The sequence below is a fragment of the Dermacentor variabilis genome, chromosome 7 (assembly GCF_050947875.1).
Source record: "Dermacentor variabilis isolate Ectoservices chromosome 7, ASM5094787v1, whole genome shotgun sequence".
Classification (NCBI taxonomy): domain Eukaryota; kingdom Metazoa; phylum Arthropoda; class Arachnida; order Ixodida; family Ixodidae; genus Dermacentor; species Dermacentor variabilis.
Window position 1 is genome coordinate 156,253,635 of NC_134574.1, and position 18,981 is coordinate 156,272,615.

General features: G+C 51.9%; 1 protein-coding gene across 3 annotated transcripts in view; it reads right to left on the reverse strand.

Annotated features, from left to right (window-relative positions):
* The window catches only part of Cph (BCL11 transcription factor chronophage), a 662,450-nt gene that overhangs the window by 127,852 nt on the left and 515,617 nt on the right, over window positions 1-18,981 (reverse strand). The window contains exon 1 of one of the 3 annotated variants that reach the window (XM_075699820.1): window positions 16,528-17,623. The exons of the other annotated variants lie outside the window; for them this stretch is intronic. Within the exon in view, the coding sequence (XP_075555935.1) occupies window positions 16,528-16,534 (7 nt within the window). The 5' untranslated portion in view covers window positions 16,535-17,623. Of the gene's footprint in view, window positions 1-16,527; window positions 17,624-18,981 lie in introns of those variants that run through there. 3 annotated transcript variants of the gene reach the window in all.

The following is an 18,981-nucleotide window of genomic DNA, read 5'->3' on the forward strand; positions in this document are numbered from 1 at the left end:
TTGGCAGAACAAGCAGGTGACTTGGGCCACATGATTGATTGGGATAACGCCAAGATATTAGAAAAAGAAAGAAATTTGACTTCAAGACACCACTTGGAACCTCTCCTAATCCAAATGACAGATAGCACCCTCAACCGCAATGACGGAACCACCCCGGTCATCTACACGCGCTGCTTAAGTCATATTTTAAAGCCACGTAAGCATTGTATCGCACGTCCTTGAATAGACTGTAGCTGCATATACGTATCATCAACAAAAACAAGAGAACAAAAAAAGAAAGCCTGATTGTGGTTCAATTACAAAAGTAAATGTCCATTTGAGTTTTAACAGCATATCGCCGCCAATATTTTCCTTTACTATAAGGCAATCCACAGTGCAGTAACCTCGTCAGAGATCCTGTGCAGTCAGACATTTTTGCTCAATTATTGTCACTCTCCGGGATCTCATATTAGCAGCTGAGTTGTCACATCACGACATCGTTCAGAAAGCGGTGAATAGACCGATCATCGCCGCGTAAACAAGCAAGAGATGAACCGGCTCGAGACTTATTGATTGGCTTCCAGCATCCCCAACGCAGTTCCTGTAAGTGAGCTCGTCATAGAAGGATTGTTTTGACAACCGGCGGCAGGCTCTCATCAGCATGCACACTGGCGTTTCGCATAACGGTACACGTCAGAAATGTGACCGGAACTCGACTGGAATCGAACCCAAGGACCACGCGATCAGCAGCCCAACGCGCAGCCCCAGTTACCCAGCTACCGCGGCAGCGGGAAAACCATGCTAATGAGCAGGCGGATATAATACGCACGGCGGATTCGACATCTTGGCGCAAATAACGGTGGGGGGGAAGGGGGGCCGTTGGAAGAAAGAAAGAAAACAGACAACAAAGAAGGCGCATAAAAGCCGACAGAACGGCGGGTGTCAAATGGGGTCCCGTTCTTGACGCCGCCGCGCAGATGAGTCTGGGTGGAGGTCAGGCGACGGAGCTCCTTCCGATAGGAGTCGATGAAGAAAGCGAGGGACGATTAAACCAAAGTCTCTAACGAAAAACACACGCACATACAAAAGAAAGAAAAGCGAGACGCGACGGATAAAAGGCGGTGTACCGTACACGCGCTGGCGCGCTCGTGTACTTAGTGCTATGGAGAGAGAGTAAAAAAAAAACAGCGGGAATGACGAGGGGGAGGAGGGGGTAGCTGTCCCGAAGACTTCGTCGATGACCTCCGGCTCCTCTGTGCAATACAGAATGAGCGGAAATCAATGAAAGGTAGTGCGCAAGTGCGCGTGGCTAGGGGGAGGGGGGGGGGGACTAGAAGTCACGCCAGCGCGCGCGCAAGAAAGGTTTCGCGAAACGGGATCAAACCGAAACGAAGCGGCAGCGACCAGCGCCAAAGAGACTCGATCACAATCGACGAAAGAACGCCCAAGCGTTGTCGCATCGTCCGAGCGAGCGCGCGACAGACGCGACAGTCCCGCTTACTTCACCATCACGCGGCGGGCTGCTTTGTATTCCCGGAAGGCCAACGGTCCCCAAGGCAGGCAGGCAGGTCGCAAGCTATCTAGCCGCGACTCTCCCCTCACCCTCCCAACCCCCCTCTCCCGCTGCCCTCTCTTCCTCCCGCTCATTTCACAAACTCTCAGAACCATTAAGCCAGGGAAGCGCACGACGGAAAAGAAAACAAAACCGTAGTGGGGAGGGGGTGTGGTGAAGGTGGAGGGCCGAGGGAAAGGGGGGCGAGGGAAATTTAATGGAAACAGAATCAAACAAGAAGAAAACGCGGCGCGACCGAAACAAGTGTTCATCGCGGTGGCAACACTGCGTCCATCTGGCATGCTAATCCTGCGGAGGTCTCTTCCCGCTACACTTCTTTTTTCTTCTAATCTCTCTCTCTCTCTCTTTCATTTGTGAAAGCGACGGCGGCCAGATCACCCTTCTTTCCGAGGCCTTTCACCCTCCATTTCGTTTTATGTATTGCTGTGCGACGCGAAAAGCGCGCGTTCCGGGGAGTTTGTCGTCACTGCATTATATTCCAGCGCGATAAAGAAATAAGGCGGAGATAGAATGCGCCGGAGAGCCACTGGAGAGAGGAGAGCGAAAGCCCGCCACCGCATACTCGGCGAGCTCCGAAAGAAGCCAGCGATATCGTCTATACCGTTGGCAGCAGCAAAAAGGGGTGAAGGTGGAAGTGGGGGGGGGGGGGGGTGCAGAAGAAAAGGTGCGACAGGATGCATAGGTAGCGATCGGAAGTTGAGGTAGCAGGTAGTCTAAGCGATCTCTTTAAGCAATAAGAAACAACAGAGAAGGATGTGGGGTACAGCAGAGTAAGGGAAACGGGGGGGGGGGGGGTTTAAGAGCCGGCGGGGAGCGCAGAATTGCGCGGAGGATTAACGTCTCCCGATACCTTCTACCTCTTCGCGCCGGTCGTCTCCCGGGCGTCGCCGGGTATACGGCGGATTATCGGGCGGCCACATCGCGCCGTCGAACGGTATAGCTCCGCCGTCGCCGAAAGACCGCGTTGCGCAAAAAGAAGGGTGTCGTACCGCTCCGAGCAGCACGAACGGAAAGAGACGAAGGTGGCCGGGAGACGGGGAGGTTGGGCGAGTCGGGCACAAAAAAACACCAAGAGGAAGGGAAAGGAGAGGACAGTCGCAAAAAAAGTAGAGCGGCGCGGCCGACCCCGTGAGCAAGCTATAGCCACCGTATAGAAACGACGCTATAACACTTCCCCCCCACCACCACCACCACTGGCACCACTACGTTCGTTGTACAGCGCCGGCCGGCAAGCGCCATCACCAGCCGGTCGCGTTCCCGAGAGGTCATCGCGCGAAGGGTTTGTCTCCGCGCGCGCTCGTCGCAGATTCCCGACCAGGCCGCGCGGTCCGCGTCGCCGCCGACGGGACGCTAAGACGATAAAGCACGGCCCGCGCCGGTCCGTTCGAAAGCGCCGATAGAGAGATACAGCGGGACACGCCAGCAACGAAAGAGCAAAACTATAACGAAGGAAAAGTAAAGAAATGAGTAAAACAAGACTGGCTTGCCCCGAAGCCGCCTCGCGAATCGAGAGGCGGCGGGGGGATTCGATTGCGGTCGCCGAGTGTTACGGGGAAATTGTGACCACCAGGCGGCGGCGCCTTTTGTGTGTCGCATGGTAGCAGCCTGCCGCGCGCAAGCGGTTGCTTATACATACGTATATACTTTGGCCCCGGCGAGTCTTTTGATCTGAGGATTGGACCGGGCCAGCGTACGCAGGAGCTCGCGCGCGCGCGCTTTCCCGCCCGCCGCAGGTGAATTTATTCTTCTTGCGACAGTGGACAACGCGGACTCTCTCTCTCCTTCTTGCCGTTTTGCTTCTCGTTTCTTCGCGACCACTTGCTCTCCGCGTCCGTGTCCCGGCCAAGTGCTTCGCAACGGGGCGGTAGCGATCTTGCGAGCGTCCTAGATTGATCACAAATGGAACGCGGCGGGCATACTGCGCGCGTGCGCGTCCTTCGCAAATGCGTCGCCGGCCACAGAGCGAATACCTGCAGGTGTCGGCGGCGCGGCTATTATTCCGCGCTTGCGGAAATCGCGCATGCGCATTCGGCTTTCTTCTCAACAGAACCTGTCTATCGAAGGCAACAAGAAGTAAACGGGAGGGCTTTATACACGGAGATTTTTATTGCGATAACAATTATCTGGACACTCCAGGCGCATTTCTGCCGTCGCCGTCGCCGTGAGGTTCCCTGTGAGGGTGAGCCGGCGAACGCGGTTCGATCTCGCGTGCACGAGCGAGGAACTCTGCCCGGATGCGTGTTTTGTAAGAGCGTCTTTCTTATACGACGAGAAGTCGCGAGGAAGATAAGCGTGACAAGCGAAACCTCTTTTCAGTTGGGAACGCCACAAAACGAAATCGCTTTAATCGACGAGACTAACCGACACATTACACGAATGTTTCGCATCCTTGCATAATCATGATTTGTACAAGGATGTATATACAATAGCATCTCGATGGAAAGTACAGAGAAGACAACAGAAAGCGACCAGTACTTCTATCACAGCTTATAAAAGGATGTGTGAGACGCACACACTTTTTTCTCTCATGTCTAAACCGCTACACGTCTCCCTTGTTGCGCCTGAGCAACCGGCCAAATATCTGCTTTTTGTTAAGTAATTCCTTAGCTATGCTATTTGCCTACGCCTCACCGTATGTCGTATGCGTATTACCGCGATACCGGAAACGAAAACAGAAAAGAGCAGCGCCAGTGATAAGATCTCGAGGCGCTATACGTTCGACCACAGAGCACCACACTATTCTTCAAGCGGAGAAAAGAAGCGACACACTTAGCAGCTTTCGGTATGCGTATGGTGGCTTACGCCGCAAACTTCAGATGTCCTTCGTGGTCTCCTAAATTTTGAGTAGTTATTTCGCAGAGTAGGAAAAAAAAAAAGCCACCACGAGTCAAACGGACGCGAACCATACACTACATATCTAGCCCAATACGCGCGAATATTCGTGTCAGCGCCGACGAAGATAAGTTACGCTCCTGCGCAGTTTACGTTCCAAGGGAGCGGCTGTCCGACGCTGATAAAAGTCAGCCGTATACCCCTTCGTGCAAGGCATTGATAGCCACTGGCCGAGAAGTCGTTTACTAGTGCACACGGAACGTCGTCGTAAGATGCGCGCGCGAGAGAGAGCCACTTTCGCGCGCATACGCATATATACTCCCCCCTTTGACGTCTCCACATAACGCCTTTGACAGACACATATCTCTCGGTCACTCGACACACAACGGGTCAGCTGCGAGCTCTCGGCGAATTCCGACCTTTGCGCTTGCGCGCCCGCGTAGGTATCCACGGCGTTGTGCCTTCCGCGCGCGCAGCGTGATTTTACGAGCTTCGAGCGCACTGCGTCGCACTTGGCCGAGAGCGGGCATTTCTTTCTGTTCTGTTTTTTCTTCTTCTTTTTTTAACGGGCTGCGAGCAACCGTGTAAAAGCGAGCCTGCCCAAGGATCGCCGTAAAAGCCTTTCGCCAGCCTCTGCACAGTCCCCGCATTTACCTGCAATCAGCGGCGCGGTGGGATAATGTTCGGAGAAAACGGGCCGCACGGATGTGATGAGGTCGAGCACGCTTTCTTCTTAAGGGTCGCGTTCGTTTGCTCGTTCCGATATCGCTGAAGTCTGAGTGCGAGCTACTTGGTGAGGCGCAATTTTTATGGACTGGAGGAGCAATTCAGTACGTCGCACACACACAAACACAACGCTCATTCAATGCACATGAAAGGACGCTGGAAGCGCGCGCACAAGTCACATACACGCACATGTATGTATGTATGTATGTATGTATGTATGTATGTATGTATGTATGTATGTATGTATGTATGTATGTATGTATGTATGTATGTATGTATGTATGTATGTTCAGACTATTGTACTCTAGACAATCTCGCCTCTGAAAACTTACGCGCGTCATGGGCGCACCAAATAGGACCTTCGGACGAGCGGCGAAAATGCGACGCTTCAGTGGTGGTGGTGATAAACTTTATTGAAAGGGGGAAGGGTAAAGAGGGACGTGGCTGAGGGTTAGGGCTCAAGTAAGGCCCTGGGCCTGCTTGGCCTTTTAGTTTGCCTACCGATTTCAATCTTAAACGTCCACTCGCCGGTGAAAGTTGCGAGCCGATCGGGTCGAGCTTACCGAAGACCGCGGTCGTTGAGAATTGAGAGGCGGCAGTGTCAGAGTCGTGCACGACACCCTGCTTTCTCACTGCTTCCTTTTCTTTTCTATTTTTGAGTCAATTAGCGCGACGTCCAAGCGCGTATCGCACACTTGCAGTCGCGAACGCTCTAGTTTTAACGCTCAGCAATTGCCGCAAGAAACAGCGAACACCACTATAGTCGTTTCGATGCCTGTCCTCACCTTGGCCTGCATTAAACGTTACATCTTTCCTCGCTACGCTGCAGTAACTTATACCTCTGCCCGCGAAGATGACTGTGCTGTGCTGTGAAGTGTACACGTACGCATTACACAGAAACATTGTGCTGTGCAGCCCTCATCCTATCCACCATACCACCTCCTTCCTTCCTCTTCACATCCTATCTCTGTTATTCCCCAAACCCCTTCCCCAGCGTGGAGTAGCAGGCTAGAGGCATTTCACTCAGGCCGACCTCTCCACCTTTCTGCCATTAAATATTCTCTCTCTCTCTACATCTTTCCCCCACCCCCAATGTAGGTAGCAAACCGGGTGTTCATCTGGTTGACCTCCCTGCCTTTCCTGTCTTTGCTCTCTCTCTCTCTCTCTCTGGCACAGTGACTAGGGATCTCTTTAAAAAAATGCATGACATTCATTTTGTTGAATCTCAACACAATATTACTTGAAGGCAACAATAATTAACAAATAAATAACAGAAGTTCCAGCTATATCGACTTCTACAACGGCCATAGGGCAGTGCCAAGGACTATTCCTTGAGCACGACAGGCAGGAAGACCAAAAGAAAGCAACAAAGACGAACAGATTGAGTGATTCATTCGTGGAGCTTATGGTTCCAAGCAGAAGCTCCCTTATGAATTTTCACTGTATAGGTATCTTTACCGTGCGTCAAAATATAAATAATGAAGAATCCTTGCAGAAATTAAGCAACTCGAATTGTATTTCAACAGACAGTACGTTGGATGCACTAGAAAGTCAGTAGAAATGTAACCGTAATTTCTATGCCGTTTTTTTTTTTTGTTTTTTCGAAATGAATAGGAAACAAGAAGGAAACGCAGCGCGGCAACTCGGACCGTCTTTTCAGTTGCCTCACCGCATCGCTCGACGTCATCCTCCCTTCCGCTAAAAAAATATCTGCTTCGCATCTTATCTCACACGTGGCGCTTACGACCCCCGGCGGCTTCCCCTTTCCCCTTCCTTCTTTCTACCTTCTCTGTCTTTTATCCGGGCAGACCATCTCTTCATTTCTCTTCTCGCAGCCAACCGCAAAGCAGGGCAAAAATCACAACAGTCCTCACTCGGTCACATCGAGCACGCGCGCGCCGCACGTATTGCAAATGAGCAGCCTCGATTCTGATTTGCGAGCACGTGCAGCATGTGCAGTGAACAAAAAAAAAAAAAAAGAAGGAAACGGTGTGACTTACGGTGCGTTCGAGATGAAAAGAACGATTCTCTTCTTTTCGTGACGTCGTCCAACTACACTATACGGGAAGGGGTTAACGGTGCCGGCGTACACTACGCTCGGGCGACGCGAACGGCCACAGCCTTTGCGGCGACGCAGGGATAAGAGCCCCTACTAATCAAGACGCTAAACCCAACACGGACAGTCGGTGTACGAGTGGGGCCGTTAGCCTCTCGATCTCTACGGCAGTCGTGGATGGCCCGTTATTTATTTCGCCTGAATGTGGGTTTATCTCCGCCAGCGGTCTCTCGGCGGACTGCGCCGATGCGTACGGTGTGCACATACGCTGCCGACTACACTATACCGTACACAAAGCGGACGTCTTGTGGTCGATATGGTTATACGGGCCCGCTTCTGTGCGAGCCCGCTGGGCTTCGTTGCAGTGGAAGAAAAGCGAGCGAGCGCTGCTGTGTTTTAGACCTGGCCGCACTGGTTTCCGCGCTCCTTTCGTAAAAAAAGTTGAGGTGAGGACAACGTGGATTAAGATGTCAGGGACGTCTTTTATATCGTGCATGATATGTATATGCCGATATGCTTCACCTCCCCCCCCTACCCCCTTAAATAGTTTATGGAAGCCAAACGAGACAGAAGATCAGACGAAGACGGAAACACGGCGTTGAGAGACAGTGACCAAACATGGGATGTTACGTCGACGGAGCCAATCTCTCAAGAGGGCAACAAATGCTTACTCGTAATGGCAAAGTCTTTAGCGTAATTCAAAACGACAGGGATGTGAGAGACACACCGGACAGCGCTATCCTTCGCTGTCCTGTGTCTCTTTCACGTCCGTGTCGTTTTGAATTGTGCTAAAGGCTTTGCCATTATGAGTAAACCGTACCAACTAGCCCAAGAATCAGCCTTGTTGAACAAATGCTTCTTTCGACTGCAACTTCAACTGCTGCAATTTCGACAGCGACTTTGCCTGCAACTGCGACAGTTCGATCACTGCTGAAAGCTTATGCAGGCGACGCGCGTTGGATCGCCCAGCGGTAGGTCCACTGTTTCTTTGAGACGTGTAACCGGAGTTTCAGCCGTACTGGTAACCTTCGTCTGATTATTTGGCTGTTGTTGCCTCCATTTTTGTTGTTACGGACAACGTTCAGCGGTAACGGCGTCCCTGCCGCTATGCTGTATAGTATCGCTGGCCCGATAAAATGTGGCCATTTCTCTCGTCTTCTCACCGGAACCAACTGTACAGAAGTGAGTGGTGATCGGCGGATTCCACAAAGTAAGAACGCAACGTCCCGATCGTCATTAAGAGTAGGCCCTTTAAAGCTTTCTGATAAACAGCGCGGAAAAAATCGGGTACGTGATCTACAATGTCAACCTTTCACGAACAGGCGAATACGGAGGGATCCTACACGGCAGGTTGCTATCGCAAAAAAAAAAAAAAAAGAGGCGTTACAAAGAGTAGTCGACACAAGAAGCGGGCAGTTCATGCGGAAGTTAAGTTTCAAACTAGTGCCGCATCTCACCTGCACAGGAAGCAAAAGTCACTTCGACAAATTGTCCCTTCCCCTCTGTTTCTCAGCTGCAATAAACAAGATGCTTCTCTCGCGTTCAACGCAACGCCCCGCCCCCCGCTGATGCACGTCAGGGCTTTACCGCCTATCGGTAATGTTATGCGGTGAAGATGCAGTACGGGGATACGCAGAGTGACATCCGTGCGAAACGGGCACAAAAACAGAAATAGCTGTATCTGCTCAATGCCTGCAAATTTATTGACATTCGCGTAATGCTACTTTGGCATACTTAACGGTATGAAAGCGTAATGCAACTTGTACCGTAATATGTTCTCTCAGCTTACTTGAGCGCCGAATACGTACTTGCTCTCCCAAGTTAGCACTTATCGCTTTATATACGTAAGCATCGTCATCGTCACCCATCATGCGCCTCTTTCTTCCCTCTTTCTTTCCCTCTTCCCTTCCCCCAACGCCGAGTAGCTGGCTAGAGGAATATACCTCAGGCCAACCTCTCTGCATTCCGCATCATTAAACTTCTCTATCTCTCTATCTCTCTCGTGATTTAATGTGAAATAATTCTACATAAGATGTTGATTAATGTTTTAGTAGCTGTATTTAGAAGTCTCTTTAGCAAATAACTTTTCGGTGATATTAGAATTGGCGAACTTACCCCAATTCACTGGCGCTATCGTCATCACAGCGTTTCCTGTCATTTATTACGTGCGCGTAGCAGCAACGTTACCTATAGTTCTATTAACAAAACTTCAGCGTCTAGATTTTTCATGACACTAACCTCGCCAGTTGGCGACGGATATTAGTTTCCTAACTATCAGGTTGCCGCCTTAGATTGCGTGACAGCCCTCTGTTCGAGATCTAGCTTAGGTTCGAAAGACGGCACCGGAAGCAAGCGTCTTACTGTAGAAGCTGGCGAAGGTTCTGCCTTGTATTGCGTTGTTTAACAAAGTTACGATCTCTGGTCACGCCGAATGCTTAACGCTGCACCACGTTCAAAGAAGTTTCGGCGTGACTGCACGCTACACCTACTGTCGTTACCAGAATGCTCAAGCGCAGCCAAAGGCAAAGCTACCACTTGTGGGGACATATTGTGGCAAAGTGCAAAACCAGCAGGCGTCAATGTTGCTACATACACAGCATTCTTCTTGGCAGCCCGAAAGTAAGAAAAACGGAATACAATAAGCACTTCGATAGCTCAGCACAATGCGTTGGCGGGCTAGTTGGTGCGAATCCATTAATACTTTGTTTAGCGCAAAAAGACAGACACAAGAAAGACAACAGGACAAGGCGCTACTCTCAACTGACACCATTTTATTGCGTCACTCCTTTATAGACCGCTCAAACCAAAGGAACATGCGCAGTGAGCACCATGCGGTGGAGCCACCAACATCCGATCCCAAGAGCGCACTCATGCGACAGAATCCAAAAAGCCAAATTCAGCGCTGTACAAGGTTAAGGAAGTTGAGAGTAGCGCCTTGTCCTGTCGTATTTCTTGTGTCTGTCTTTTTGCGCTAAACAAAGTATTCATGCACTCCGATAGCACTGTAACGTTATGTCAGAAAATAAGAACACGGTTTCGTTTTGCAAAAATAGTTCCTTGTTCGTTTCTTCGAAGATCGTATTACGAGATGTGACGCGCCGTTGACAGCTTCTCGCATCATAGCCTCCGGTATCTTAAAAATGTCAGCCCAGTGACACTTGAAACAAAGGGTCACTTAGAGAGCGCCACTTTACCAATAGTTGGCCGCAGCTAACTATTCAAGCTAAGGGGCGCGCGGTTCTCGTCAACTTTCCTTAATTGCACGCAGGTAAAGCAACAGGCACGGAGAAGCAATAATGCCCAGCAAAAGTTGTCCACGCTCTTCAACAACAACGGGCATGCCACCACGATCCGAACGTGGTGCGCTCCGCCTCAGCGGCCCACTCGACCCCAATGCATTACCGTGCGATTCAGCAGGTATTGTAAAAAAATCCCGGAAGTTATGATCACATAAAAACGTTGGTCTGTGCCTAGGAGATACAGTATGTAGCGTATGCGACAGTGCACCGAAAACTCGCTGCCTTATACAGACGTCATCTAATCGGTAGCCGCACATCAAGTAGGCAAGACCCCAAATTCTCATCGCCTACACTGAAATAGCTGGCGGTTTTGTTTGATATCGCCGTTCCATCGAGCCTCCTTCGCCGGATAAAAAGAAAGAAAAAAGCACAGCAGCCCCCTCGAAAAGGCCACTGCCCGGTCGGTGGCCACGCGAGCCGTAAAGCACCGGCTATCGCTGGCCGCTCTGAGCGAATAGCGCGCAGCTCGAAGTGGAACACCACCGGAGGGAATAGAGAAGAGATTAGGAATAGATACAAGAAATTCAACAACGCCCCGGAATAAAAAGAAAAGAAAGAAGCAAAGGCGCAACCTTTCCAACAGCAACCGGAAACACCTTCAGAAACACCCAAGCGGCCACAGGACGCAGGGACCGTTCGCGACCGGACTTGGTCCTTCTTTCTTTCATTCTGGCGCATTCCTCCGCGGTTATCGGCGCATCGCTTCCTCAATCATTTATTCCGTTCAGACTGGTATACACAGCTCCCTTCTCTATCTTTCTTTCTTTCTTTAATGTATTCGTCTCCCGCTCGTTTTAATCTTCGACGCGTCGCTCCTTTGATACCTGATTTACCATTGCTCTCCCGACGGCGTTAACTGTATAAGACTGCATTCATCCCGGACTTCGCGAGGGACGATTTAGTTTTACACAATGTGCCACACAACGACAAACTCGACCTTTATTTCTTTCGCTAACGGGGAGCCATTTCAAGAGAGCGTATCTCGCGCGTAATGGGCCAGAGTCGCGTGGCGAGGGAAAGATATAGATTCGTCAAACAGGTTTCTGTCGGCCGAAACTCCGTGCGTTGCGGCCCTTCTGCTGACTGATCTCGCAAGGCCCTGTTGCTGTAGCTTTCTTTCTTTTGTTATGTGTGTCTGTGTGCGTAACTTGTTGTGGCGAGGCGACGCGCGATCTGTGATGGATTACGAAACGACCGTACTTGCAATGATGGTTCGGCAATGACGATATCTCGTGCCTGTTGGTTGCTACGCGCATACAGAATCTGGCGAAGGCGACCAGCTCGGGTTCAACTCGCTTTCGCCTACGTCTCTCGCAATCAGCCTGAGTAATTACAGAAAGAATGCTGCTTATTTCCTTGCTGCCGCATCAACGACATGCTCGACGTAATGGCGACGATTCTGCGACAGAAATCGCCACTACCCCGACACGTTATTTCTAATGTAGAAAGCACGCAATGTTCCTTACGTAATGGTGCCGATGACACTTTTATTACGCAAAATGACATCATTTGTCTGCCTCAAGAAGTCGTTGTCTGATCAAAGAGAGCGTCCTCTGTTCGAGACAGTATCGTATGCTCAAGTCTAGAGGAGTAGAGCAAATCTCGTAGCTTCCACTCCGAAATTCGCATGTTATGACAAACGAAGGTATTAAAGGAAGCCAAGACCGTGCTGCTGCTCACATATAATTACCAATAAGGGTCACGTTTACGCAAATTCTGGTTACTTTGCGATCTACTAGACAAAATTTCCTCACCGCTAGTATGAGGCCGCCTGGAAACCGCATATATACCAGGGCTTACACACGGAGCGTCGAAAAGTATCAAGTGGAAAGCGGGGACAGCTGCTATTTGTATATCACAACTGCATAGTACTTATATGCAATCCATTTCCTCGGCCGATATGATGAGCCTTATCGCAACGCTTGCGGTTCTTTGGGAGGAACACCCACGGTCCCTGTTACCTCGTGCTATTCATGCAAACGTCGCTACAAGTACACTACAGATACATCTTAATGACGTGCATATATATATATATACACACACACACAGTTGCGACGAATGCGCACCAAATCTTAGGCTCTTCAAGCCAGTGGCGCCCTCTAACGTCAAGATCTGAAGTAACGAGCGCGACGGTGCGCCAGAAACACGGCCGCCTTCCACGAAAACATGCGCACGAACTAAAACAAAGCTGTATATTCGTAAGCAATGACTCATTCATTCGTAGTTTCCTTTTATTGTTTTGCTTTGCAACGCAGCTCTGCGCTTTCCCTGACCTTTTATGAGCCGGCGTATTGCTGAACCGGCGTCGTGACAGGCGTTTTGTCCGCACAACATTTCTGTTCCGCCGGCAAGCCGAACTGCAGGTTTGCAGGAGCACCACGAAAGGAAAGCGGGAGGCTGTGCTGCGACGGTCCTCAGAAAGAAGTGGTCGCGCTTACCACGCGGCATTATCGCGTTAAGGAACTATGATTGATCTGCCACGTTTTGTACGTAAGGCACGCTGCAGCACTGTGAAGGAGCGCTACTAGCGATGCGAAAGTCAGCGGCGCGGAAAGAAAGAGCTGCGTCAGGGAACATTTGAATGCATGAAATTCAGGCGGCGTGAGCTGCAATTAATTTCAGAAAACTCTACCACTATCACGACAGACGAGTCGTGCACGTACAGAGTGCAGTTCCTTCTGATTTGCGCACGGAAACCAAATCTCGCCGGTCAGCTCAGATAACGTCGTCCAAGTGTGCTTCGGTGCTATCGAATCATGGACGCTCCACGTTCATTTTTTTAACTGTTTTGACTATCACAGCTGGAATATGTGCCCATCCTAAGTAGATGGATACAGTTAGAGACAACCGTCTCAGTATGTTTGGAGCATATGTTCGAGATAAATTGCGCGCATAGCATGTTTTCTTATCGAAAATAATGCAACGTGCGAAAATTTGCCATGAGGTCGAAAAAGTTCGCATTGTTCTTGCAGCAAAATGTTGCAAGACCTAAAGTATTCAAAAAGACAGACTTAAAGGGACAAAATAGCCGCGATAAGTCACTTTAGAATAGTGATTTTTGTTTTCATATTGCGGTTCCACTTATTTAGTTTGATAAGGACGGTTATATAGTATTAGCAGTGGAATCCAACGCCAAAGTTTTCATTCTCTGAATTTCGAGAGCTAATCACTGCGTCTGCAATGCGCCACTGATGTGAATGTATTTTCGTGTGTTCGCGTCGTTTTCTGCTCGCAGGAAGTTGTGAAAACTTGGTTAACTTGAATCCCCGGTTCACTTAGAACGGAACGCTATCCTCGTTTGCACATACATCGGTTTGCTACGGTCCACGACGGTGTCACTACGTGTTTAACGGTGTTTACTACCATGCGAAAACCCATGACTTCACAGAGGGCTAGTGCGGGAACTTCGCGGTGGCGGCGCCACCTTCTGCCATTGTTGCGCCTGTTCTCACTTATAAATCAGGTCACCGCGAACGAAAAGACAGATATTTTTGGTGTCCTAGAAATGTAACTTACAAATCAATCAGAACTTCATAGTCATCTTTAGTGTCTCTTTTAAGAGAAAATCGTTCGAGAACAATAAAGAGAAACAGACGAAAAACAAAAACAAGAATCACTTGCGAATGAATAGAACCAAACTGCAGGCACCCGTAAGACCTCATAAATAAAGTCACAACGATAACACAAAGTCCATATAACAGAGCAGCGCCTTAAGCATATCGCACGGCTTGACGTGCTCCAGCGCCTTCCTTAAAACTAAGCGCCGCCATGCACTCGTGGAAACCAACCACACTGCAGCGCGCCGGAGCGTCTGAGCGCGTCGCGCCGCGATTTCGGCCTTTGACCAATTGAGCTGTCTCGCGGGGCGCCTCTTCTATCGCAGTTTAGCGGGTTGGTCGAAGGCGTCACGTCGCTAATACCTGCACAGTAAGCACCACCAATATCGAGAACACGGCGAACACACAAAGGGTCTGAGCCTCATTTTCGTAGCTGATAAAGAACACCAAAGAGCGAGGCGAAGGAAACCATAGGAATATGGATTATGCTGTCAGCCGTATCGTGTTCGCTATCGGCATTATAACCGCGCGCAGTAAGTATAGAACGAAATAAAAAAAGCACCTCGGTAAAGCGATGAGACTGCTCTTGCATGAACAAGTAGGCAACGAGGAAGTTTTTTTTTTTTCTATTCGTCCCAATTTCGAGATCAATGACCGATCCCATTAGTCAGAACGCGATTGCCGTGTCGAGAAGTTATCAAGTCAGCAGCTGTCGTAAGCAATTACGTGTATTTATAAGGGAGTAAGCTTGAAAGGCAGCTCATGAATTCAACTTGAAGGAACAGTTATTACTTAGAGCGTATAACTGTAAAGAGAGTATGATCGACGTCATGCCACCACAACGTGTTACAAAGTGTATTCGATTGTCTCTGGCGAAAAGGTACCGGCAGCGAAGCTTTCGCGCAAGCCGCGCGGAACATGCAAAATCACGTGCTCATCAATCTGACCTCAAATATATATGTTTAACAGAATAGTATTCGCATACCTCACTAGCCGTCTTCCGCGTCTGAAATGTCACCATTTTGAGATGCGGTAAAACAAAAACCGTGTTGCGCAGACTCTTTCAAGCGAGAAACAGATAACCACGGAAGACACCGATACAGGTATTGACATGGAGATCAACAGAGCTACGCGCATCTGTATTAAATACCAGAGATAAAGCTATGGGGGTCGAAAACCGAGCAACATTCAACGAAATGGGTAACAATGTTCCAACTCTTTGCTTCTCACGTGAGTGTAAGTTAAAGCAGAGTTTAACCTTTTCTTTGCATGAATTCACGAAGTGATACGAATAACCGCGCTTTTCTTTACGCTTTCAAGTTTCACGAATGTTGCCGATGGAATTAATATTTTCCACTGAGCGTACAAGCTCTGCAATACGACAGAAGTGGTAACAGTTGTTTCCTCGGGATAATTAAAGTGCTAACTCGTCGAGCCCGTAGGTACCAGCGAAGGTGGTCTCACATAAAATTGCGGCAGTGTTGCGGAGAAGCTTTCAAAAATAGCCTTTAGCCGCGCTCTATATAGCACGCACTAGAAGCGTACAATACGCTTTCATGCGGATAGCTGCTCGTGCAAGTGTGAACGGAAGGGAAAGAAGGTCGAAACAGCTCCCGTTTATAATAGCAGCGTTAGGAGTCACGAACAATAGGCAGTAGGAATGATGACCAGCGGCTCCTGGGAAAATCACCTCGCTTCTCAATAAGCCAATGAGAGAAAGGTTGAAGAGAGAAAAAATGGAGCACAACTGCCTACAATTCAATCCCAAGAGGTGTCCAGAGGAAGTGACCGCAACTTTCTGTTGCCGTTAACGTCTGGTCAACAGTTGCGCGCAAACTCCACCTGGCAGCAGTAAATAAACAGTCGGCGAAGAAATTCGCACCATTTCCCACATCAAGCGGATCAATATACCACGATAATTGGACTGAAATCCTAGGGTCAGACGAAAACTGACCACCGGTCAACGGTGGACGTCTGCCGGAAGTGCCACAAGAGCGGGAAAAGCGCCAGCCCTGAACTTCTTTGCACTACCACAAAAATGTCGCGTCATAACTTGGATGTACATTGCGTCTCGACAGTGCCCGAGTTGTCATCTTCAAGTGTTTTCTCAGGGAGTCACTCAGCGCTTCCAGCAACGCACTGGAGCAGACAGGTACCAGCAAGAGTCGAAAGCGTGATCTCGGAAATAACGTGCTCGCTGCTCACACTCCATGAGTCTCCTTTTCTGTCACAGGAGAATGACGCGGACCCGGAACAAAACCTGCCACAATGGAATGCAGCGACAGCAAAGGCATGACTCGTGAGTGACCACCACTTGGACCCGAGCATCATCTGGACGAACTGGTCAACGGAGATCAAAGTAAGGGGCAACTCGTCGAAGGAGAGGCGAAACTGATTCCAGACAGTGCGAAGATCGCCAGTGACCGTTAGTCGGACGCGCGTGACGAAGGATCGAGCACCAACGGGAACGCGCTGTCCGTCACATGGCGTCCGGCGAACGCTCACCTTTCATGTCAGGCAACCACGGTAGGTGTTGAGGCGGCGCGGCGGGGGCGGCATGGCCCGCTGCGACGCCCTGCAGGGCGGCTAGGTCCCCGTTGACTACGCCGCCTCCGCCGGCCGCGCACGCCGATGTCCACCAGAGGCGGCGGGCAGCCAAAGCGGCCGCCGCTGCCGCCGTCCACGCCTGGAGGTGCGCCAGCAAGCACGCCGGCTGGGACCCTTCGTCCAAAGTTCGCGGAGCGCGCAGCTCGCTCACTCCTCCTCCTCGTCCCGCGGCTCCTTTCAACGTCGTCGCACCACACACATCACCGACGACGCCGCCGCCGGACGAGGGCCAGCGGTCAACGCGGCGGTCCTCACGGCTCGCACATCCGGAGACGCCGCCGCCCACAACACTTCTTCCGGTCGACGATGCCAAGTCCGGTCGAGCGAAGGGGAACAGTGTTCCAACGTCCACCTTGTCGGCGAGTCAAAAGCGCGCGCGCGCGCCCAACACAGAAGACAGGCGAGAGCACTTCTAGTAGCACGCGGCCGCTCGACGGACCAGGAGCAGCGCGCGTCCGAGCGGGCCGAGCGAAGCCGAAGACCGCGTGGCTCGCGAGTCGGCGCACAATGCGGCGGCGGGAGAGAGGCTCGCGACGGCAGGCCAGCGCGAGCCAGCGCGGAGTGACAGCGGGGAGCGGGCGTCGAGCGCGGCAGGACAGGGCGGTGCGCGACGGGCGGGCGAGCGGGCGCTGTCCCTCCGCCTGGTGGCGAGCCGGAGAACCGGCGCTTTGCCGCCGGCCGCACCGACCGGGGGGAGAGTACGGTGGTCCCCCGCGCCCGGTCACCACCACGCAGCCGCCTCGAGGAGAGGAGGAGGAGGCCCCGGTGGTGCCCGCGACGCCCGGCTACGGGCGGACCCCCCCTCCGCGCGAACGCTACCGGCGCGCGCTGCGGGCAGGGGCGCTACGGCTACCCGCGCGCTCGCGCGCGCGCTACGGCCACCGGCGGCGCAACTCGGCCCCGAGAACGCCGAGGAGAGGAGGACGAAGAGCGCGGCGGCGATGCCGCGCCCCGGAGGAGAGCGGCGAGAAGGGAGCCACAACTGCCGGAGTTGCGGGAGCGTCGCGATGCCGAAGAGGAGCGCGGCGTCCCCCCCTCGGCTGGTCAATCTCTCTTCTCTCGTCGTGAGAGAGAGGAGGTGGGAGACAGGGGCCGAACCCCACGTCCGGGGCGCTGCGGAGGCGCTCTTCTCCCTCTCCTTTTCCTTTCAGCCCCGCGGGGGACAGCGCGGCGCGCGTCCTCCTCGCCGAAGTCCGGAGAGGTAGAGGACCGTTCTTTCTTGCACTTTGCTCTTCTCGCTTCGGAGTTCTGGCTCGCCCCTCTCCGCTTCGCTCATCGACGCTCGGTGTTCGAGTGTAGGACTCGGTCCTCCTTTCTCGCCTTCCTACGGAGCAGAGGGGTGGAGGAGGACGAGGGCAGCGCTCCTTAGCCCGCAGCCGCGCGTTTTGTCTCTGATGCGGAGAGCGGCGCGTCCGTCGTCAGAGGCGGCGGCGACAGCGGCAACAGCAGCTGAGTAGCGCTCGCGCTGACTAGCGGAGCAATAGAAAGAAAGATTCGGGCGAGCGCTTACAGCGGAACCGATGCAGTGAACGCCCGAAGCCTGTCGGCTGGATAGGAAAATACTTTTTCTTTCTCTGCGCCACGCAGCCTTTCCTCTCACCGAGCTCTTTGCCGTAGAGGAGTCTCTGCGTCCTCTCTCTCTCTGTTCTCGCCTGTGTACTCTTTTTTTGCCTTCTTTTCCCGACTACACTCGCGGCGTCTCTCCCGTGGACCCGGGGCTTTGATGGGCGCTCCGGTCTAATTAGGGTTGCGACGTCTCCTTCGTCCGGCCGACGTCGCGAGGGAGAAAATAAAATGCTAGAGAGGTCGCCGTTGGTTTCTGCGCGCGGTCTCCCTTTCAAAGACTTCTCGGAAATGCGGCGGCGGCAGCAGCCCTCTTCGTAGGCAGCATTTGCCTCACTGCCTTTGCTTGCTTCTGTTGCTTACGCCACGTCGTCTTCTTCCAGCTGCAAATCTTTCAAGTTTCAGTGCTCGTTGCCGAAGGGTATCTTTTCTTCATTTTTCGAGTTGGGAGAATGCTCTCGCTCACTCGGTCGCTCGCGCGTTCTGCGTCAAAATAGAAGATTCCCGTCGAAGTTCTCCCTTTCGTTTGGATGGACACGTGGGTCGGCCCTGCACTCTCGTTTGCAAGGATTTCGAACATCTTCGCCTACGCCTCCGGGGTTCGCTTCTTCGTCGTTTGCGCACAATGTCAGGGCGGGTTCGTGGAAAGAGGGCCTCCGTGACCCGCGTCGGGCGTTGTCGTGTTGACGGTTGGCCGCCTTGTGTCATTAGCGTTGCCCTGCACGCGGTCTGGTGGTCGTGCTGTTCTTCGACGAAACCGCTCAGTACTGCGCTCCAAGCTGGCAGCAA